The sequence below is a fragment of the Triplophysa rosa genome, linkage group LG10 (assembly GCF_024868665.1).
Source record: "Triplophysa rosa linkage group LG10, Trosa_1v2, whole genome shotgun sequence".
Lineage (NCBI taxonomy): Eukaryota > Metazoa > Chordata > Actinopteri > Cypriniformes > Nemacheilidae > Triplophysa > Triplophysa rosa.
Window position 1 is genome coordinate 26,294,133 of NC_079899.1, and position 23,322 is coordinate 26,317,454.

General features: G+C 41.0%; 1 protein-coding gene across 2 annotated transcripts in view; it reads left to right on the forward strand.

Annotated features, from left to right (window-relative positions):
• The window catches only part of LOC130560164 (1-phosphatidylinositol 4,5-bisphosphate phosphodiesterase beta-1), a 38,052-nt gene that overhangs the window by 2,921 nt on the left and 11,809 nt on the right, over nt 1-23,322 (forward strand). For both annotated transcript variants that reach the window (XR_008963661.1, XM_057343736.1), the window contains exons 2-18: nt 14-91; nt 4,502-4,570; nt 10,252-10,392; nt 10,692-10,771; nt 11,044-11,097; nt 11,194-11,269; nt 12,910-13,010; nt 13,084-13,250; nt 16,041-16,187; nt 17,514-17,671; nt 17,881-17,963; nt 18,436-18,520; nt 18,587-18,773; nt 21,209-21,285; nt 21,390-21,486; nt 21,576-21,660; nt 23,059-23,183. Coding sequence is in view for 1 of the 2 variants with exons in the window: in XM_057343736.1 (XP_057199719.1) it covers nt 14-91; nt 4,502-4,570; nt 10,252-10,392; nt 10,692-10,771; nt 11,044-11,097; nt 11,194-11,269; nt 12,910-13,010; nt 13,084-13,250; nt 16,041-16,187; nt 17,514-17,671; nt 17,881-17,963; nt 18,436-18,520; nt 18,587-18,773; nt 21,209-21,285; nt 21,390-21,486; nt 21,576-21,660; nt 23,059-23,183 (1,810 nt within the window). In the remaining variant the exon portion in view is untranslated. The remainder of the gene's footprint in view (nt 1-13; nt 92-4,501; nt 4,571-10,251; nt 10,393-10,691; nt 10,772-11,043; nt 11,098-11,193; nt 11,270-12,909; nt 13,011-13,083; nt 13,251-16,040; nt 16,188-17,513; nt 17,672-17,880; nt 17,964-18,435; nt 18,521-18,586; nt 18,774-21,208; nt 21,286-21,389; nt 21,487-21,575; nt 21,661-23,058; nt 23,184-23,322) is intronic.

A 23,322-nucleotide genomic window follows, 5' to 3' on the forward strand; every position in this document is an offset into this window, starting at 1 on the left:
TTTTTGCTTTCAGGATTCGTCTACTGTGACTCCGGTAACGCTGCGTGTGGATCCGCAGGGCTTCTTTCTGTACTGGACGGATCAGAATAAGGTAAAACTATTGAAATCAACATGTTATGCATAAAACACTGAATAATGAAAATGATGACGTGTTGGATTTATTTATGTGTTCTGCGTTGGGTGACCCGAGCTGTCAAACTCCTGAACGGATCAAAAAGCTTCAGTTGCCGTGACATTAAATGCGACACAAAATCGAGAGCATCGCACACATTTGATCAGAAGAACACAGTTTATTTGATTTATGGAAGGGTGTCAGTTTCTAAATCTGGAGTTGAGGTCTAGCCGCGGGGAATGATATGAAGTGACTCTATTGTCCAGATGGAGCTCTGACAGCCAACTGCTCACATCGCCTCAGAGTTTGGCTCTTCATAAACCTGTGTGTGCGCGCGTGTGCCACTTTAAATACTAATTCAACAACGAATTCTTTCCATCCATCCATCTAGCTATCTGTCTATCAGGTCATTGATGGTTGTGTGTTTGGAATAGATTGTGTTGAAGTGTAATTGTTATGAAATGATCTGACTGGAGTTGCGTGTGGGTGAAGTGCAGCGCATGAAGTCACAGCGTATTAAAAACACACACAATTATTACTCTACAAGAGTCCTGTTTGTTTTTTTACCTTCACACCAGCCGTGGATTTTCCTGTGTCATTCAAACCGTTGAGCTCTTTAAAAGCGGATGGTATCAGTTTTGGGCGAATGACATTGATATTTAACTCGGGTCTAGACCTCAAAACACTTTGTCAGGTTGAATTCGTGTCTTTAGATCTGTGTGAATCTGCCCGGAATCAGTTTTAAACTGGACTCAGATTCGTCACGAAAGCAAAGCATGCTCCAAAAAAACTGGTCCTCTCATTGTTGACCGTTTTACTTAATTCTTTATCGGTGGTTCATGTTGCAGTGCATGATGGGTAATCGTCTCACCCTCTGGCAGAAGCGTAACACCATTAGTTGAGGTGCGTTTGTGAGCTGTGAACTTCTACAGATTGTTCTGTTATGTTCCTGAATGATAAGCGATCACATCAATGTTGAGAATGTAATAGTGTTATAATGGCACACAGAGAAATCTATTGCTTCTCTTCATAAGGAATTTAAAATGCGGAATGAAAGTGTTCTTGTGATAATCGAGTCTGAATTTACAAAAAAGTCACAGTTTTTTTGCATGCAATATGAAATGCTGTAAAACCAAACAACTGAGCTATGCTTTCTATATTGTTAGCATAGCATCTTAGCTTTATAGTATATTTTTACTATCAACAGTTGACTCATTTGTGTATTTTTATCTCCAGACACATCCAAGACGAAACTAAGGGCGTTTTCACACATAAGGGTTTGTTTCGGAACCTGGTGCTTTTTCTCTCTTGGTTCGATTCGTTTAGGCATGTGTGAACACGGCAATCGCGCTAGGATCCGCCCCAGAACAATCGCTCCGAGACCGCCTGAACAAGGTGGTCTCGACCCTATTGCAAACGAACTCTGGAGCGGTTCGGCAGACGTGTGAAAGCCATCCGACCCAACGGACCAACGAACCAGACTGTATCACAATGTATGATGGGTATTTATGTAAAGTTGCGTGACGCAAAAGGGATTGTTTTGCTAATGGCTCCCTGTAACAATGTTCAAAGTAAGGAAGGAAGGAGGCGGGAACCGGTGAACGTTAAACCAAACTTTTAATCAAATAAACAAACAACAAAACGAAAGTAAAGTGCTGACAGCTCCCTCACAGTCGACTGCCGGCCACACAAACACAATATAACATAACATAAAATCCAGGCCTGGTTCTCTCTCGTCCTTCTCCTCCTTTTATGCTTCCCGAGCTCCGCCGTGAGAGATGCGAGACAACGCGCAGCTGACGCTCATTATCACTCGCGTTACCGGCCGGAAAATAAACAGATGCACTCTGACCAATCGAATGAGAGTTTACTCGCACGTGACTTTTATTTGAAAACGCCCTAAAACTGAGATCTAATAATAAGTCTCTTCAAGCTTTAAAAAAAGATAATTCAATGACAAGAAAGTGATGTTTTTCACTTTCAGAAAGTGAACTCAACAGGAAGTGATGTCATATAAGATAAGCGCGAATATAACATCCTCTTCCTCCGCTGGTGCTGTAACATCAGAGTTACATAAGAAAATCAATGGTGATTCAGTCACTTGATTCAAATGTGTTCCAGTAAACTTCATGAGGACAGCGGGATGTCTGTGAATAATATTAGAATAATATCAGGAGTGTGACTCAATGATTCCAGATGGTATTGAATAAACCCTCGCTAATTGGGACTGTAAGTGTGTCCTTACAAGAGCCGCAAACAATGACAATGACGGATAAAAACACCTCAAGGTCACGTCTCATCTCATATCAAAAAGATAAAAAGGTGATAAGCAATTCTATTTTCTATTAAAGCCTGCTTTGAAAACCTTTATAATTATATATTTATATGGATGTGCCTTATGCCTTATTTTCTCAATAGTTACAGTTTTTTTTTACTTTTTCATATAAAAATAAGAATTGTATTCCAGTGCTTTTTATATTGTTAATGATATTGTTCCACGTTATTAAAATGCATGATGTGAATACCTTTTTGATTTTTTTAAAACACTATTTTTGAATACTGTTTATTTTTCAAAGTTGAATCGTCTTGATGCAAAATGCAATTGCTTATTTCCTTCTTTGGATTTTTGGACATGTTCATTAAAGGCTTGAACTCTTTTACGTGATAATCTACTGACAGAATCAATGAATACAGTGAATATCATAAAACACACACGAGACATTCCAGTACAGCAGCTGCTGGCCAATAGTAATATAATCGCCTCCTGTATTGTTATGCAAACCCAGCGTCTTTTGAATCAATACACCAGTGGCTATATTTAGAAACACCGCAGGCCAGATTGTCGCCAGTGAAAGACGAGAAAAACATGACAGTCGCTTACAACCAATATTAATATTGTAGCACATTTGTGAGATCGCTGCCGTTTGATGATACAGTCTCAGTGGATGTGACACAGAAGCAGACGTCTGCGCACACTGACTGCAGAATCTGCAGAACGATATCAAGGAGGCCTGATGCATGTCTTTTGAAATTGCTTTAACCCGACTCCCCTTCATAGACCACCACCATCCCCTGTTGGTAAGCTGCGTTTTTCGCATCCGTAGCAAGCATGTTGAGAGGCGTTTTGACAATTCAGAGACACCGCACAAACCAGTCAGTCAAAATCAAACTAACTCAAAATCTAAAGATGATACTTTCACAGGATATTCTTTACGTTATGTTGGTTGCCCTGCTGAAAAACAATACAACCCTGCCCAAAACACGGTAGATGCAGATGGGGATCAACAGAACACACATTAATGCCCGAAACATTTTTTTAAATTATGTAAAAGAAAAATTTGATAGTAATGATAATAGTAATAGTAAACCACTAGAATTTATGTCATATTCTTTTTTAGCAGGGTGGGTTTATGTCGAAACAGTATAAATGACTTTATAGCTGGGTTTTCTCATGGATCACAAATGTGCATTGAAAATGACCAGCTGATGAAACCTGTGTTTAGGGATTGTGTACGTATACCATCTGAGGCTAAAGACGGTTATAGAGTTACACCGTGATTAACAAAACAAGCAAGTCCTCCCAGCTGTCATTGGCTGTTGAACTCTTGCGTGTAGAGGCGTACTCTAGTGTGCTGGTGCTCATGGGTTGTCGGCCTGGGACGGGGAGTAGGCTACACCACTGGACACAGTCAATGTGTCAGTTTAGATCTCGGGAAACCTAGACGGACGTTTATTGTTTGTAAACGGTTTGGGAGACATGTGATATATATACTACAATTTCATTGTAGACATTACAGTCGCACACACATTATACATGACATTATACTAACACAGAAAACAAAACAGAAATGAATGTTGATAGATTTTTGATTGACAGAATAAAGTGTTATCCAGGTGGACAGAGGCGAATCATTTTTGTTGCTGGAGAATTGAAGCATATTCTATTTTTATCCTCCAATCATTTCCAGCATTGCACAAATGCATATAAACAGCAAGCGGCTCTTTCTTTGTTCCAGCTCAGTCGCGCCACAAGATCGCCGTCAGCTTTGGTCTGCAGCTGTCAGAAGTCATATCAGTCATCCTGCGCATTACACACCGCAGACGCAAATACTGCAGTGCTCCACGCCGCCATCATTTCCATCCCTACTTATTCTTCTTCAACGTGCACGAATTTGACTATGTAGCTGTCGCATCTGCTTAATTATTAATTGTGTATTTTCCATAAGTGTGTGACAACAGCTGGTGTGTCGTCCCTGTGTGACGTCTGAAGGGCTTTTGTGATATTTAAAAGAGTATCGATCGATTCCGGCGTGACATTGTTTTTATCACGCAGTGTGTGACATTTATATTGAGCTGTGAAATGAACGCATGTGCCCCTCCCTCTTTCAGGAGACCGACCTATTGGACGTCACCTACATCAAAGATGCAAGAACGGGCAAATGCACCAAAACCCCAAAGGTAAGACAGACTGTCCAGTCCGTCACGACGTCATTTAGCCCAGAAATACACATCACAGCACTACTGCAATCGTGCCTTTTCTCAAACACAACGCTCGGTTGTGTGTCTTTAACCGCTGTAAAGACGTCGTCTGGTTGTCAGTGGGTGCAGTTCTCATCCTTTTTGAAGACGTTCACTGAAATCCCTGTGAATCAAACGAATGTGAGATATTTTGGGTGATTCCTGTTGCACTGGGCTTCTCTAACGGTGTGTGTGTGTTGAAGTGTGTCCTTGTGTAGTGTGGAGGTTCAGTGTGTTTCTGGTGTTGGATATGGGTTAATAGCTCTGGTGGGTGATCAGTATCTCTCTATGAGGGTAATGGTCTGTTACAGTCTGCCACAGGCACACAGACATCTGTAGTCATGCTAAATCCAGACCAGCGTGATCTAAATCTGGGCCGGGGGTCTGCCAGGTGAACTCTTTCCCACACAGAGTGACACCGTACACGTCTGAATCATGTGAGAATATCAGGAGGACCAGGACAGAGTCGGTGTGTGTTGTGTGTTTAATGCAGTGCATTCATCCTCCCCAAATCAAATGATACCCCAGTTCTGAGGATAAAGAGGATCTGTCCTCATTGACGGAAGTGTGTTCTGATCAAGAACTTTTTCTACAGCATTTTGTAGTCTAGATATTCTATTTTCCAGTGTGAATTTAGATTTTTAACATATTAGGTTGTGAACAAATTTGCAACTTGGATGTAAAAAAGTTTTTGTATGTAAAAGTTAAGATTAATGAGGCATAATGTACAGTTATCGCAGAAATAAGCCCCGACAGTGTGATCAGGACCCCATGCGAAGCGGAGAGTTACCGTGTGTTATTAGTTTTGAGCGGTTGTTATCTGGCAATAATGAACCTGCTAATGTTGCGACTGGCCAATCAGAATCAAGCATTCCAACGAGCCGTGTAATAAGCGAGATTAATGAATGTTGTAATAATGTTGTTCAGTGTTATTTCATGTTTGCTGTTGGATTGACTAATGCTGGGTTTACACCAAACGCGAACAATAGCGTTCCACACTCTTTATTACTCGCGGGAAAAGTTTGTTGACGCGATCTGACAAATTTACATTTACATTTATTCATTTGGCAGACGCTTTTATCCAAAGCGACTTACAAGTAGGAGAGCATATAAACATTTTGTCAACACGCTAAACAAATATTTTCAACCTACGCGGAAGACGAGATTTATGCGTGTTCGCGGCAATCGTGCCGCCCGATTTGCGTCATTCGCATCGCCTGCCGCGTGTTCGCGTCTATTCGTGTCTTTGCATTGACTTTGTATGTAATGTACTCACGCAAAACGCTTAATTCGCTTTTGGTGTGAAGCCCCATAACATATGAAACACGATTGCACATTTCATTTTAAAATAATCATGTTTACAAAGGAAAAACGTAAGATGTATGTAGAGCGAAATGAAATTAAGTGAAATAAAATGTAAAAACAGAAAGAAAAATATAGCGTAGAAACATATATACAAAAAAAAGTACTAAATAAACTAACAGAAAATTTAAGTGTGCTTTATCGGCATGACAAAATGTACATTCCTATTGCCAAAGCATTTGCAGCGGGGCTGCGTACAAATAGTGCAAATATGTAACAAACAAAAAGAAAGATAATTATAGTAATAAAATAAAATAAAGTGTTTATGTATGTAGTGCAACTTAAAGTGTTTTATAATATATGTAAATATATCAAAACAGAAATAGAGTATAGTTTAAACAAAGATTTACAAAAGCAAAATCTCTCTCTCTCTCTCTTTGAGAGAATGTCTTTAGTGTAGTTGTGTAGAAGAGTGTGTGTTTGTGGGAAATGCAGTGTTTGAGTCAGTAGAATAAATCTCATAGCGTAGTGAATGTGTCCATGTGCCACAACAAACCGTCCGTCCGTCCCTGGACACCGAGGTCAAATCCATTTATAAAGACAGAAAATGAGATGCTGAGTCATGTTGAAGATGGCAGAGAGGATTGTTGCCAAAATGAAAGATCGGCCCTTAATAAAACTGAACAGATGACATGCAAATAAAACCTCAGCGCTGCTTTTGTGACAAAAAAATGAATGCTTGTTTGTGGCGCTGGAGACAGATGTCTTGATCTATATTAAAGCCGTGTGTTACACTGATGTTCTCTGTATTAATGCATATGATTCCTTGAACAACATTGAGATGATGTCTTTTCTCTGATGTCTCGTTGAAGTGTGGCTGGAGCAATGACAAACCCCAATCTGAGTTTTTCCTCCCAAAGCAGCCGTCGAATCCTAATTGCCTGTTGTTAAATTTGACTGGTTTATCAAAGGAAGGCAATCAGAATGAGATTTTAATGGCTTCTACGCTGAGACCGTGCAGAAATATCCGGCTGCTTTTGTTTCAGAATTGCTTTATGTATCAGCCGGTTGAATTGATTGGAAAGAAGATTGAATTTCTTTCTGCTTATAATGCGACAGCAGATGAATGAAGAATAGAAGGAAGAATTCGTCATCTTATCGGCAACACTTTCCTCCTCATCTTTAACTGGTTCTGTGTGCTCGTGATGTCTTGTTAAAGATAAAAAAGGACAAACTGTTCAGTGTTCATGACATTGAAAAATGTGAAGTTCGTTAAGACGTTTCTGATATGCAATAAATCATATTAAAATTGTTGCAGCAGCAGTGGATTGTTTACATGTGTTTTAAAGAAAGTTTCAGTCTATTTGCTCAAATTGAAAAGTAAAGAAGAGCTGAAGAACGTCTGTATTTTTGTATTTCTTTGATTGTATTATTAATAGAGTAGTATTTATATATTCTCAGTGATTGGTAAAGCGAGGAGCGTGTTTTATCTGGCCGTTCATCCAGACGTTCAGCATTTAAAAGAGCTGACGTAGGAGTTTGTGATCCTCATAACCTGCGACTTCTCTGCAGAATTGCGTTGTGCGTAACTTGCGTAATGTAGCCGGTTTGCGGTTGCGTTAAAGAACGCCACAAATCCTAAAAAAGCCCGTTGAGTGAGTTCAGTCGTTCTGGCCCAGGTTTGGTTAAATCCAGCGAGGTCTTGATGCAGGTTGCCATAGAAACTCTTGTGGAAAAGCTGCCAAAGGCACCCGAGTTAATGAGGTTGCCAGAAAGGACAGCCAACATGGCGAAGAGCCCGACGGAGCACAAAGTGACGGCGGTGACTTGGGCTTCTGGAGCTGAGAACAGGACACGGTGGTCCGCCCCGCAGCCCGTCAGCGCTGACTCATGTGATTCTAAAGCCATCAGAATAATGAATAAATGAGCTCAGAGGCATTTGACTAAATGTTTTGCATTTCAACAAACCCCATTCGGTTACTTTGGGGGTCGACTCTTCTGACTCAGAAACCACACAGAACACATCATCAACCGCATAGCAATGACCTGGCAACCATCCACAAGACCCTAGCAACCGCATAGCAATGTGCTGTAAACCCTCACGAAGCTCAAGTGCCTTCCCGAATCAAGAGTTTGTGCAAGATAAAATGATACTTGAGTTCTGCGTTGCGTGTTTTCATTGAACGCGTCGGCGGTGCGTGAATATTGTTTTATCACTGAATTCGAAACGATGGTCTGTGGTTTTTCGTTCTCGGTGTGTGTAATGTATGCAGGTGTGCTGATAAATCAAAATCCAATTTATTTCCCTCTCACCGGGACCTTTCTTTCCCCACCGCCCGTCCACCAGACAATCAAAAGGAGATTTGCATGAAACATGCAAACGCGAGAGAATCGCTGGAGATAATATCTGTATTCAAGAGCTTGATGGCTGAAGGATGAGTTTAAAAACCAGTGATAATTCAGAGACCCCAGTAGACCTCTTGACATCTTTATGAGGGTTTAGAAAGCTTGTTAACGTTCTGAACACGGTTGATGTCGTGTGACGTTTCAAGTCCCCGTATTTAGTGAAATGGAATTTCTAATGAGAAAAATAGTGGGCGTGGCTTTGGTCTTTCTCTGCGATTTGATTGGATGTATAAAAAATGGAAATGGAACTGGCAGCAGACTGACAGTTGAAGGGGAGGAGTTAACGGATGCTCCGCCCAAGCCGTCTAACATACCTCATTTCAGATGGATAGCCGTTACAGGACGGAAGTGCATTTACAGATTTGAACAGAAGATTAAGAGAGCACACGAATTTTAAAAAGAAATTGACCCACATTGATAAACTATTTACTATAAACGCTGCAATATTTCATGAAAAATAGGCATTGTCATTTTTAATTTCACTGGGACTTTAATGGCTTTTGCTCGAGCAAACATGAGCGTGGTTAAGTATAAAACATTTAGTTCAGCTTGTGTTGAGCTGTAATAATTGTGCACATCTGTCCGCTTCACACATAACTTCCCTTTTAAAGAGTCACTTTAATATTCAATAACGCCATGTATTATTCAGATGATATTCAGAGCTACACACAGCATCTCTCACTAATGAAGCCGTGTCGTTTGTCATGCTGTCGCTGGAAACGGCTTTAAATAAAAGTGCAGCGGAGGTCTGTGGCCTCTGAAACATGACTCGCAGACACCGCACATCATCTCGTGACCAACACACAACAAATCACATGTGACATCAGCAGGTGTCTTAAAGTCAACCTACTAACGTTCTTGACAGACGGTCGTTGTCTTTCTGCTTTCGTGTTACATGGAAAGAATAACAGCTCACGGTGCCGCTCTGCGTTTGTGTTTTTCCATTTCCATTTACACATTTAGCAGGCGCTTTTATCCAGCGCGACTTACATTGGAATACTTCACATTTGTTTCCCAATCCCTGGGATGGAACCCGTGACCTTGGTGTTGTCAGCGCCTCGCTCTAACCACTGAGCTACGGGAAAGCATATGAATGACTATTGCGTTTCATAGAATCTTAACGTTTTCTTTGCTGTATTTAACATTACAAACACCGCTCAAGTGTTTCTCGTTGAAAAGGTCGATAGGGGTGAAAAGATACGGGTGAGAAATAAGCCATGCAGGTGTCCAATGGTGCGACACAGCGACATTTAGAAAACAAACTGTTGTTATTTTATATTATTCATATTCACATTAAACATTTGTTGTCTGTCACTCCGTAGGACTCATTTATTTGTCAACTGCACATATTTTGAAGAACGTTGATAATCAAACAACACTGAACTCCATTGACTTCCATTGTGTGAACACAAACCACTGAGACATTTCTCAAAATATCTGCTTTTGTGCTTTTTGGTTGAAAACCATTGAACACAAATTCTACCACACTATTTCACCAGATCTTGTGTGTTTTCTGTCATTAGTTAAATGACCTGTAGTCTCTCTAACAGATAAAAGGTCGTTCTTGTTCTCTGTCTAAAAAGACTTGCAGAAATGTCCTTGAGATGTTTGTTAGCAAGAAACTGTTATATATGAAATGATAATGCTTATCTTTCCAAACAGTTTTCTCAGTTGTTATTTATTAGGTATTTTTAGATTGAATATATCGTAGCCAAACCCTGAAAGCATACGCTTCTGGCTCTGGGGAGATGGAATGTTTTTCCTGCTCTTCAGGTGCTTAGCAGCTCAGAAAGACTTTTGAACATACAGATAAAGTGCTTGTGGGTGAAAGAGGCTTACGGGATTATTTCGAGACGTCTGCATGATTTCTCTCTCTCTCTCTCTCTCTCTCTCTCTCTCTCTCTCTCTCTCAGGAGGCGAAGCTTCGAGAGCTTCTGGATGTGGGGAATCTTGTGGGACGGATAGAGAACAGAATGTTGACCGTGGTGACGGGTCCAGACATGGTCAATATCCAGTACCTGAACTTCATGGCCTTCCAGGAGGATGTCGCCAGGGTATTTCCCCTAGCAACCCTCATGTTTTGATCATATAAACATTCACAAACACTGTGATGTAATTCCTCTCAAGTTCTGCTGTTATTGAAGCACAAGGGATGCATAGAAAATATTAGGATATTTGTCAATTATTTGATATTCTAGTCGATGTTATGATCTACACAAAATGTTCAGGAAACATCTGAATGATTGGATTAGATAAATGCTGAATAGAGTTTTCCCAGCTGTGTGTTTGTTGAGAATGAATGTTAGTGTTGAGCAGATCTGATGGAACCTCTGGTGTGTGTGGTGTCACGCAGGAGTGGGCAGATGAGCTTTTCAGTCTGGCGTCCAACCTACTCGCTCAAAACATGGGCAAAGAATCATGTCTGGAGAAAGCGTAAGGACCTGCATGCGATTCGCACGCGTACATCCCAGAAATAAAGTCATGTTTGCTGAATCACCACGAATGCATGAACGGGTTTTTCTCACGTACTGAGCGTGTGCTTGAAATCTTCAGGATTTTATTTTAAAAAGCAGAATTAAAACAGCCGTGAATGATGACGTGATTTATTTGCACGCAGTGTAAAATCGAATGGCTTTATTTCATTGGACACAAACGGCACTTTTTCGTGACACGTGTGACATTGATGAAAATTTGTTCGTTATCAGTTACACGAGGCTCAGGCTGCAGACCAATCAGGAGGCTCGAATCCCTGTGAAAAAGTAAGTGCTAAACTCTTGAAACTGATTCATTCTATAGATCACAAAATGAATCTTCAACTGATGTTATTCTCTGAAACGTGTCTCTGTTTTATGAAGCATCTTCCGTATGTTTTCGGCTGATCGGAAGCGTGTGGAGACGGCGCTGGAGAGCTGTAACCTCCCGTCCGGCCGGGTGAGCATATGTTCAGATTATGACTCCAGAAACCTGCAGGCAGACAGGAAGACTCGTGATCCCACAGGAAGTGACCGTTAGACCGTAAGAAAAATCACAGATGACATCTCCTCATCAGTGAGATTAAATTTGTGACGCTCTCATTTGATATTGAAATGAAACACAACCGAGAACTCAAACGTCAGATCTCTTGAGCTATTAAAGAGACACGTCTGAGGCTCTGTCGTACACTTGGCGTAATGTGGCCAACGCAAGTGTTTTTTGCTCATTTCAGCACGATGCAGTTTTCATTTTCACGTCCTGCGCCACGTTGTTTAAATAGCAAATGCATTTGCGTCCATGGGCGTGCTGGTCTGAAAACAAGGGGCCCTATCGTACACCCGGCGCAATGCGGCGCAAGTGTTTTTGCTCGTTTCAGCCCGACGCAGTTCATATTTTCCAGTCCTGCGCCGCATTGTTCAAATATAAAATGCATTTGCGCCCATGGGCGTGCTGGTCTGAAAATGAGGTGTGGTCAGGCGCATTGTTGGCACGTTGCTATTTTGAGGCAAATGAAATAGACTGCGCCACTGACCGACTGAAACCTGGTCTAAAGTCAACGGCGCAATATGTTTTTGGTTATTTAAAGAGCACGTTAGTAAAATGCGCTTATAGGTGGTTGCACAGCTCGCATACATTCTGCTTATTACACAAAGAGGGAAGCGCAGCAGCACACAAACATGACAAACATTACAAATAAATGGATTACAATGTCCGTAGATGGTCTGCTCGCACGCTTTAACCTCGCGCATGAGCAGATGCGTTTCCTCTCTGGCGAAGCGTCCAGTCTTTGCTCTTGCAACTTCTGCCATGTAAATAGCGAATCCGCCACGTTGCGAGCGCAACTGGCTCGCCGTTTCTCAACGTGCGTTCTTCAGCGGTCTTGGGTCCTCGTGTCCTCGCTCTACGTCATCAATATTCGTCAAAGTCTGGTTCCAATACTCAAGAACACAAGAAAAGACAACGCATAAAAGTACCCGGATGTGTTCTCGATATTGAGGATGCATCGAATGCACCCTGCGCTTAGATTGTTAAAATAGAGCCCATAAGCAATAACGTCTGTGGTTTTGTGTGTCAGTGAGTGAGTGCAAGGTGGAGCGGTGATGATGATGATGATCATGATGATGAAGTTGAAAGGTCTCCGGGGGGAATTGTTGTGTGGGGGGGGGGGGCGTTAATGAGAAATGATCATGTGCTGTTCTCTCTGTTCTTCACCCCTGACTCACTCAAAGCGTTCAAGGCTTTCATGCTTTCTGCTTTTATATTTTCACCAGTAAAGCATTCATCAGCCTCAGACGCTGCCTCGGCCTTTCACACCGACTGTCTCGCGTGAATATCTTCAATGTCTGACAGCAGTAACATTTGCTCTCAGACGGCTTCATGCGTTTATGGGGTTTGTGGTAACAGATCCATTGATTCTCTTTTGAGTTGTTATTAACAGGAGGCACGTGTTGTTAAAGCACGCTGGCCACTTCTGTTTTGTAGTTCCTCCACAGGGATGTTTTGAATGGTGGATTCTTCAGTGTTCAGATCACAAATATTGCGGTAGGATTTAAGAATAACTATGAACGTGCGTTGTTTGTGTTTCTCTGTCGTTGCAGAACGACTCCATCCCTCTGGAGGATTTAACCCCTGAGGTCTATAAATCATTCATCAATCACCTCTGTCCACGACCTGACGTTCACCAAATCTTTACTGATCTGTAAGTCTTCATCACTGTTTTCTGTTTAATCTGGTGGTGTAATTTGTAAGTTTGACTGCATCTCTCTCTCCAGTGGTGCAAAGAGCAGAAACTGTCTGACTCTGGATCAGATGACCGACTTCATCAATAACAAACAGAGAGATCCACGGCTCAATGAGATCTTGTACCCGCCGCTGAAGCCTGAACAAATTCAACTGCTCGTGGAGAAGTTTGAGCCCAACCCGGGAATGATTGAGATAGGTGCGTGCGACACGACAACGCTCCAAACCCTAGTGAGCTGTCTCTGTAGGCAGTATTTTAAGGGATCACACATGCTTCGTTTTGATCTCCTGTGAGCTTCAAGAACACTTTGTTTCTAAACGTTTAACCCTATTAAACTGGATGTGTCGTCATCGAGACTTTTTACCAAGCAGTATTCATTTTCCTGTAACTCTTCAACCAGTTGTGCTTTCAAAAAAAATTGGAATTGCTCCTAAAAGTCGACTAATTGAGCTTTTTGAATGTATATGGTATATTACGGTAATATCTTGCTTTCCGTCAGCCAATCGCTGCTGTTTCCGTGGAGAGCAGCGGGGGGGCGAATATGAACAGGGAGTTCTGGAGCTGCTCTTCTCATGGAGCGCGACAGCTTAGAGAGTTTTTGAGAAGCAAAGTAATAAAGTGAGCAAACAAAACACGGTGAAGAGGAGATACACAACAGAAACGGCGCTCGGGATGATTTTTGCCTGCAGTTAGACACGAACTGCTTCAGACACCAACACATTTCAGTGAATGACGAGTGAAAACCCCTGGAGAACTGGGGTAAAAAAGGCTCCTAAATGAAAACTATGTACATGAGTGACACTAAAAAGACTTTAATGCACGTAATGTATTTTTTAAGTCTAAAGTGGTAGATTCTTTCGTTCTTTAGTTTTTTTTGGAGAATTTCTAAATAAAAATCTGTTAAAAAAATCTGTTTTTTATTTAAAGGCGCCGTTCCCCATGATGCCATTTTTCAAACTTTAGTTAGTGTGTAATGTTGCTGTTAGAGCATAACTAATATCTGCAAAATGATAAATTGGCTTTTTATTGCTAAAAGCCAAAGTTTATGAACACACGTGCGCTGAGAGGGGCACCGACCAATCACGACAGCCTCAGAAGCGGAAGCTCGCTGATATGGTGTGGGTGGGACATCTTCACACACACGCTCTAAGCGGGGAACCGATCACGACACACCTGGTCAGCTTTACCAATCAGAGCCTTTCGGAAGGAGGGACTTTATAGAAACCGGAAAAAATCTGATTGTGGTGAAGAATAGACTTGAAATAGGTGAAATATAAAGCGTTTTTGAAACTAGAAACATGAACATCCACTGTCAAACACCCAAAAAACATCATCAAAGCTTCAAAAACAGCCAAAGAACGGCACCTATATTTACAAACTCACAACACACAGTAATGGTCATTAACCTTAATGTATTAAAAGACATTTGTTTTCTGACAAAAGATACCTTGCACATGATGATAGCACATTGTGTTAGAATTTGACAGTGAAAGCAACCTATTTTGCCTCAGGTTCTACAGGGTTAATGCAATCAAAAATCTAATATCATTGCTCCTCATGTCCCCATCATTTCTAATGTATTGGACGTGTTTCAGAGCAAACAGATGAACTCTGTCCAGCCCTGCGAGTGCTTGTTGGATTTCCTTTACGTGCTTTTATTGTTGATTTTGTTTTTATTGTAACATTTTCCGTCCTTTGTCTTATAGTGTCATTGCCATAGCAACAGTTAGTCCTGAGACGCTGAGCGAGTGGGTTTATTTCTGTATCTGTGAGAGCACAAGGCTCCACGGGAGAGCTGGAGATCAGGTCACTGGATGATCATGTGCGGGACGCCGTTCTCTCGTGACAGCTGATTTATTGCACACATTAAGAGCAGAAAGAGCGCTGATAGGCACTGATAAAGATGATCAGTGGTCTCTTTACATCGGCCCGTCAGACTCTATTCGGTCTGAAAGACGGGCCGAGGACGCTCAGATTCATGACAAACCGGGAGAAGAGCGACAGAGCACTTGAAATGATTTGACTTTGTTAAGAGCCGCACACAGTGTTTGTTCTTCTTTCTCCATTGAACCTGACAAGACAATTGCTGAAGATCCGCCGGCGGCTGTAATTGTGGTCTTTAGAAAGCGTTTGACTCGGGCACAGTGAAGGTGGTTGGTGTTATTTTGGAGTTTAAATCAAAGGTTGTTTGCTCTGGAATGACAGAACCGGGCCGGTGCGAGCTGTGGAACGTTTCATGGAGGCGTGTCGGTGTGGCTATCAAACAGGGCCGCGGTTAATTACCTCTGGAGCTCTGAGATGAAGAATGACTTTAATTAATGTAAAGGGTGGGTGAGAGTGAGTCACAGGGGACGCGTCCGCACCCACACCACACCGCTGTTTAAAGAGTCGCAATCCTGCCAGTCGCTTTGCAGTTGTCGTGTTCATTTACTCAAGCTATTACTTCAGGTGCAAAAAAAGATCCTTTCCTCTCCGGAGGTTTTCTATCCTCATTTATGCTTAATTCAAGTTGTGTAGGGTATAGTATGGTGGATTCTTCTTTTAAAAACGAAACACTTTTAACTTTTGTCATCTGACGCATTTCTGAGTCTAACAGAACAACTGAAGGGAATTATTGTGAGGCAGGACTTCTTTTCATTGGTTTTCTTTTAGACTGGCTTTCCTCTGTCATAACACTGGGTTCATACCAAATGCCAATTAAGCGTTTTGCGCGCGTAAATTGCATAAAAAGTCAATGCAAAGACACGTACTCGCGGCAGGCGGTGCGAATGATGCGAATCGGGCGTCAATCTCGTCTTCTGCGACGGTTGAAAATATTTTTCAGATCACATCACTCACGAGAAAATTACGAACTTTTCCCGCAGGTAATCAAGAGCGTGGAACACGATTGTTCGCGTTTGGTGTGAACCCAGCATAAGACATTTGTGTAGAATGCAAATAGATGAAAATATGAATTTGATGTTAACTTGTGTGTTATTTGTGTGACAGGGCTGATCTCCGTGGAGGGCTTCACCAGGTATCTGATCAGTGAAGAGAACAGCGTCATTCCTCCAGAGAAACTGGACCAGAGTGAAGACATGAGCTTCCCCCTCTCACATTACTTCATCAACTCATCACACAACACATATCTCACAGGTAACACAGCACACACAACACGCATGCAGAGCTGGGTTGATTAAGGAATTGTCATCAGTTGCTGATTACAAAATGTGTAGTTAGTAACGTAATCTCTTAGATTACATGTTTTTGGTAATGTAATCGGACTACTTTTGGATTACATTTAGATTATGTTTGACTTCATCTTATTTGATGTTACATACATTGAAGCAGGATAATTTTGTACTATTTTGAAAGATACAACGAGGAAAAAATATTCCATTCTTTATCACCAACCAGGGCCTCGACATCTTTTTAAAGTACAGTATGGAACAAACACTAACACTCATATAACTAGTTGTTAGTGTTTACTGAATAGTAACACTGAAAAGTTTTCCCATGAGTTTCCTTCAAAATGAAAGGGTGTCTATTAGGGGTGTGACAAGATTTCTCGTCAAGGTCTCGTGATATCAGCATGATGGAGTTTGATGGTGAAATTAGTATTGAAGATTTAAATCATATTATAATTCATAAAAATAGACGTAAATTACATTCATTTATGCAAAATTTTCAAAATGCACCTATTTTGCTTTTAGTTGAATAAATTGTTCAATTTTTTTATACATTTCACCATTGAGGATTACTTTAAAAACGTGTAAAAATCTTGTTTTATTCTTGTGAACCCAATCTCGTGGGTTCACGAGACTCGTCACACCCCTAGTGTCTAAACATCCAGCATTCAAATGCCAAGAGCTGCTCCCTTTTGCATCTCTGTGCGATTCCAAACCCCTCCCCTTTCTGCCAGAAAAAGATCGAAGCATCACAAACATATACTGCATAAGTGGTAGGTATGTTTATTATAAAAAATGAAAAAATGTAAACTGTAAACAACTTACTGCCATTCTGTGAATAATATGTAATCATGTAATCCATAAAAAAGTAACTGTAGTCTGATTTGGAGTATTTGAAAATGTAGTTTACTCAAATTACAACTACTTGATTTTTGGAATCTGATTACGTAATCCAGATTACATGTAATCCGTTACTACCCAGCTCTGCACATGTAACACAACAACACACAATACAACACACACCTCATAGGTAACGCAACACACAGTAAATAACAATATGCAAAAATATTAATTTGAAATATTCACATGAATAAAGAAGAAAGTGTTTTATTTTTATTTCAAGAAAAGCAAAAGTGAAAGAATAGAAAAAACATCAGCTGTTCACCAGTTACACCTTCCTCACATGTACAGTGACTGAAGTAAAGTCTTGTCAGAATAAAGATAAGTGCATATACAGTAAACGTCTGTTGTACTAAACCCATGTGTTGTGTAACGTGTTGTGTGTGTGTGTTAGCGGGTCAGCTGGCAGGGAACTCTTCTGTTGAGATGTATCGTCAGACTCTGTTGTCTGGTTGTCGTTGTGTGGAGTTGGACTGTTGGAAGGGTCGTACCGCAGAGGAAGAGCCCGTCATCACACACGGATTCACCATGACATCTGAAATCTCCTTCAAGGTGAACCGCAGCACACACGCACGCCGTACAAGAGCTGTGTTGGGATCGCTGTAGTATACTTGCATGTAAAACAAATTCTACAGTTTACTACGGTAAATATTAAAGTATACTACAGTTTTCTTCACCAGTGAAATGATGAATCAGTTAAAATAATAGGCGTATGGATTATCTGAATCATACATAGAGATAATCTGTTTGTTTCTCTTCAGGAAGTGATTGAAGCCATCGCCGAGTGTGCTTTTAAAACCTCTCCCTTCCCCGTCATTCTGTCCTTCGAGAATCACGTGGACTCGTAAGTGTCCTGCGCTGGCGGCCGCTACAGCGTCTGATCCTCACAGTCCACCGCAGCTATGGCAACCAGAAGTGAAGCGATTACAGCGTCTCTGAAACGCATCATTAATCTGCAGTCATCGCTGTGAGGCGTCACGCGCCGTGCCCGCTTTATTTTATGCCTGAAATCAAAGACGACACGATGCGTGCCGTCAGCCAGTTTCATTTGAATAACATCACAGGCGGATTCCTGGAAAAACATGCAGACGAATGTCACAACACACTGCAGAAATCGCAATACAATGTTGTGTTGAGAGATGAAAATGCATTCTTTTTTCTATTGGAAATAAATCTATTAAATATGAAACATAAGCGCAAGATTTGACATATCCTTTAAAAACAAGTCTTTCCTGATTTATCTTGTTTATTGGTAAATAATTCAGTTGTTGTTGTTTTTATCTCATCGGCGCTTGTGTTTGTGTTGTGCTTCGCAGTCCCAAGCAGCAGGCCAAGATGGCAGAGTATTGCAGATCGATATTTGGAGACGCTCTTCTGACTGAACCCCTGGAGAAATATCTTGTGAGTTTATTATTCTCATATTCTCATGGCCGTCTCATCAGTGTCTCATGGCAGCTTGTGTTGCAGCTGGAGTCGGGTGTTCCTCTGCCAAGTCCTCAAGAGCTCGCGGGGAAAATCCTCATCAAAAACAAGAAATCTCACCCCAAACCGTCAGACGGAAGCACAAAGAAGAAGCTGTCCGAGCAGGCGTCCAACACTAACAGTGATTCCTCCAGCGTCTTTGAACCCTCGTCACCCAGCGCTGGACCTGCTGGTATTACATCATCATCATACAGCATATGACACATCCATCAGTGACACCATATACAGTACACGTCATCTAGAAAGCCGTTGCATTTTATTTAGAAAACGCATATAAATCTCTTGGTGCCAATTTGTTGAAAAATGGACAACAGCCATTCACATACACCGTACGGTATGTCTTATCAATAAAGGCCAAAAAACGAAAACAAAGTTGAACAAAAGTGACACACAAACTCGCATTTCACATGATCAAATATGGTCTGTTTGAATACTTCTGATTGGCTGGAAGGGGTGCATTTCACCTGTCTGATCAAAAATGACACTGTAAACATCAATGGGCTAGTTGCACAAGTCAGTGTTGGGTGTAACTAGTTACTAAGTAATTAGTTACTGTAATTTAATTACTTTTCCCTTGAAAAAGTAAAGTAAGGGATTTTTTCTGTAATTTAATTACAGTTTCTTCAGATGTAATCGAACTAAATAATGTGTAATGTATACAATACTGGAATTGACATCCAAATTATAAGTCTAACTTTAAAATGCATGCTTTTAATGTATCCTTCTCACTTTTGTATACTTTGGTCAGTTAATAAGAATAATTTCTGTAGTTATTTATTATTTATTTGAATTAATTAAAAGAGCCGTTTCATGCCTATCCTTGAATCAATTCTAATCAAGGTTGACGTAGGATATAGAAAGTAATTAGTAATAAGTCATTAAATACTTTTTGGAGAGAGTCATTTGTACAGTAATCTAATTACACTATTGAACATGTCATTAGTAACTAGTAATTCATTACTTTTTCAGAGTAACTCACCCAACACTGGTACAGGTGAGCTTTGGCGACGGCAGAGTCGGCAGACTAATTTTCGGTCGTGTAACACTAACGAGTTGTTTTGGCTTAATGAAGTGCTCAGCAATGTAAAGAGGATCTGTCATATCGCTGATATAACTTTCTTATGTTTTATCTAAAAAACACCCATAAATCCTCCTTTTCCCATACTTTGGCATCCCAAAAGCTCACCGGCGCCATCTTGTTCAACTAGCAAACAACAGCTTTAAGTTTGCAAATGACCATGGTATAAGTGGGATAGTCCACGGCTAGCTTCGTGTCGGGTGGTTCTTGTCCTCCACGTTATGCATTAAAATCCTTTAATGCAACTAGCGAATAAACCCTTTAATGCAACTAGCGAATAAACCCTTTAATGCAACTAGTGAATAAACCCTTTAATGCAACTAGTGAATAAACCCTTTAATGCAACTAGCGAATAAACCCTTTAATGAATAAATCCTTTAATGCAACTTGCTGATAAATCCTTTAATGCAACTAGCGAATAAATCTTTTAATGCATGGATAGCCGTGGATTATCCCTTACACCGTGTCCTAACCATATGTGATGCGACGCCGCGATAAAAGGTATCTTTTCCATGTTAATCAGTGGTTTTGTCCTAACCAGCTGCTACAGTGCTATGCGACGAGCAACGGCCATTTCTATTTTAGAAGCGGTTTCTATTTCTGCTACGTCGCGGCTGATAGCGCCGCCCACACCACGATTTCCTTCGATGTAAATTCTGCAACTCATGAATATTAATCGCCAAACATGGATGGGGACAGGGCAGGCTATATATGTTTGATAAGACACGTTTAGATTCTCAAATTATAGCACAGCGACCTGTGAGGTATCACTGAAGTCATGAGAACAGGACGCATTTCTCTACATGCACTCTTCAGCTGCAGCGAAAAAACGGTTCTGATTGGCTGTGTTTTGTGATTGATTGTCACGTCCCGCCCCTTTTTCGCTTTCGTTATGGACAAACAAATTGCTAATCGCAGGAATGTCATCGCATCGTTTGGTTAGGATGTGGTGTTACAAATCATATATGCCATTTATACATTCGCTTACATCTTTAGCAAAAAGAAAGAGAGACTTTAAACACACTTTAATAAAACATACACTATGTTATACTTCAAACAAACCATGTTGCAGCGTGACCAGGGAAAGTAATTTATAAGTAAATAAATAGGAATAAAAATGATAATTATTCAAAGATGACCACTAGACTTTTCCTAAAGGAAGGAAGCACAACCAAACCAGTGTTTGATATGTGTGTGACGGCAGGTGAGCGAGACGCGGGCCGTTTAAAGCGTTGGGTCTGGTGACGGATGTGAGGGGGTTTTAAAGGTTTCAGACATCATTCAGCACTGAACAGCTGGATACACAAGAACAACATTACAGTCACATAAAGCTGTTGTGTGATTCATGAGTCATCATGAGCAGATCTTTAACAGACCAAAAGAAAGAAAGAAATGAAATCGCACAGAAAACCTCACAGCATACGGGGAAAGTGACATTTTCCTTGAACACAGAAACCTTTCAGACGTCTGATGTTATAATTGCATTCATGAATCTGACGTCAGATTTGATTGAAGTTTCTGTTGTTCAGCGTCCGCGGAGGTGGATGCTGATGAAGACGATGATGACGAAGATGACGACGACGACTGCAAGAAATCCATGGATGAGGTCAGAAGGGTTTTGTATTGTAGTGTAGGGTGAAAATCTGGGCTTTATTCATGTTAAACAAGCGAGAGATGTGCATTCATATCTGTGTGTTTCTGTGTTTGTAGGGCACGGCCGGATGTGAGGCGTTTGCCACTGAAGAAATGTCCACCTTAGTCAATTACATCCAGCCCACCAAATTTCATTCCTTTGAGATTTCCAAAAGTAAGACCATCACACGCAGGGTCACACATTAGCTGAGATTCAATCACAATAGGCTGCAATCGCTAAATCTAAGACATGTCTGTTTTCAGAAACCAAACGCAGTTATCAGATGTCCTCGTTTGTGGAGACGAAAGCGCTGGAGCAGCTCACGAAGACCCCCGTAGAGTTTGTCGAGAATCCTTTACCTCCAGAACTTCTGCTGTACTGAGATCAGTGCTACTGTAACACACATTTCTGATCGGACACATGACGGGGAAATGGGGACAAGTTCATTTATTATTCATGCAAACTTCTGACCCAGATGATCAGATCTGTCAGGCCACGCCAACGGCTGTAATGCAGCATTAATGTGACAGAAAAACACTTTCTGTTCAGGTCATTTATCACTTTCAACTTGGAAAAGGAATGAATGACGTTATGACGTTATATAAAAAAATAAGTCAGTTTTAGGATCATTCAAATTTGAGATCTTAACAGTATTTGATCATATTTATATTGATAATAAATGTATAAATAAGTATAATAATATAATTGTCTAATTTTATGACATTATTTAATTTTTTTATATACATTTTGCACTGTTGAAAAGCAGTTTTACGGTAGACACATATATTACAAACAGTAAAGACAAAAAACCCCAGAAATTTATGAAATAAACTGTACAGAATACATAGAACACATAATGCTATTGCCATGTTTTAAATAAGATGTACATTGGTGGAACAAACTGAAAAAGTAACATTTTTTAATTAATAGTTACATTTTTCATTAATGTTTATTTTCTACTTCAGTTGGGTATATGCACACGTAGCGATGACTTACGTCCGCTAAAATCTCAGCCAGTTCTGTTTCATCCGGCGCACGTAGCGTCCATAAGAAACCATGGCATTTCAAGATGTACATAGGATTACGGCAAGTATATGAATATAAACAAGATACCTCACTGCCGTTGAAATGAATGGGGAGGAGCGCAACGCTCAATAACTGCCCGGACGCGCACTGCAAAGATGGCCGCCGAGTGGCACGACTTCCCTAAACGGACTTTGATTACGGTCAACGACATGAGTCAAATTATCCCAAATTATCCCAGACTACGTCATACATCGACAAACAAAAAGCAAAGTAAACTTTTTCTTGAGACATAATCACAAAGACATATACAGTAGCAATGTTTAGCCGTAGTGCTGTCGGTTTGTTGAAATTTGAACGTTTTCTTACTAAACACATGATGAAAAGTGACCTCAGCAGAATGAGAGCGGAAGTGGCTTAGCTGGCTGAGATGTTAGCTGAAGTACGTCATCGCCCTGTATGTGTATACCTCATCTAATTGGCTAGTTGTACAAGATGGCGCTGGTGAGCTTTTTGGGACACTGTATGGGCAGAGGAGGATTTTTGGCCTGCAAATATGTTTTTTTAGATAAAAAAGAAGAAAGTAATAAATACGACCGGAAATTAGGCTGCCGACTCTGGATGTGTTGTGGATGTTAGATGTGTTTCCGTCAGATGTCATTGGTGGTTCAGGTTTTCTGATTCAGATGTTAAAGCGCTCAGTTCTTAACCGTGTTCATGTAGATACAACAAGTTTCAGCTGAGCAGAATTTATCCTAAAGGAACACGCGTGGATTCCTCAAACTACATGCCTCAAGTGTTCTGGAACGCTGGCTGTCAGCTCGTAGCACTCAACTTTCAGACTATTGGTGAGCAGATGAGCTTCAGAGAGACACCTCCGTACATCTGGACAGTATACTGCTCCTCTCCTCTCCTCTCCTCTCCTCTCCTCTCCTCTCCTCTCCTCTCCTCTCCTCTCCTCTCCTCTCCTCTCCTCATCCTCTCCTC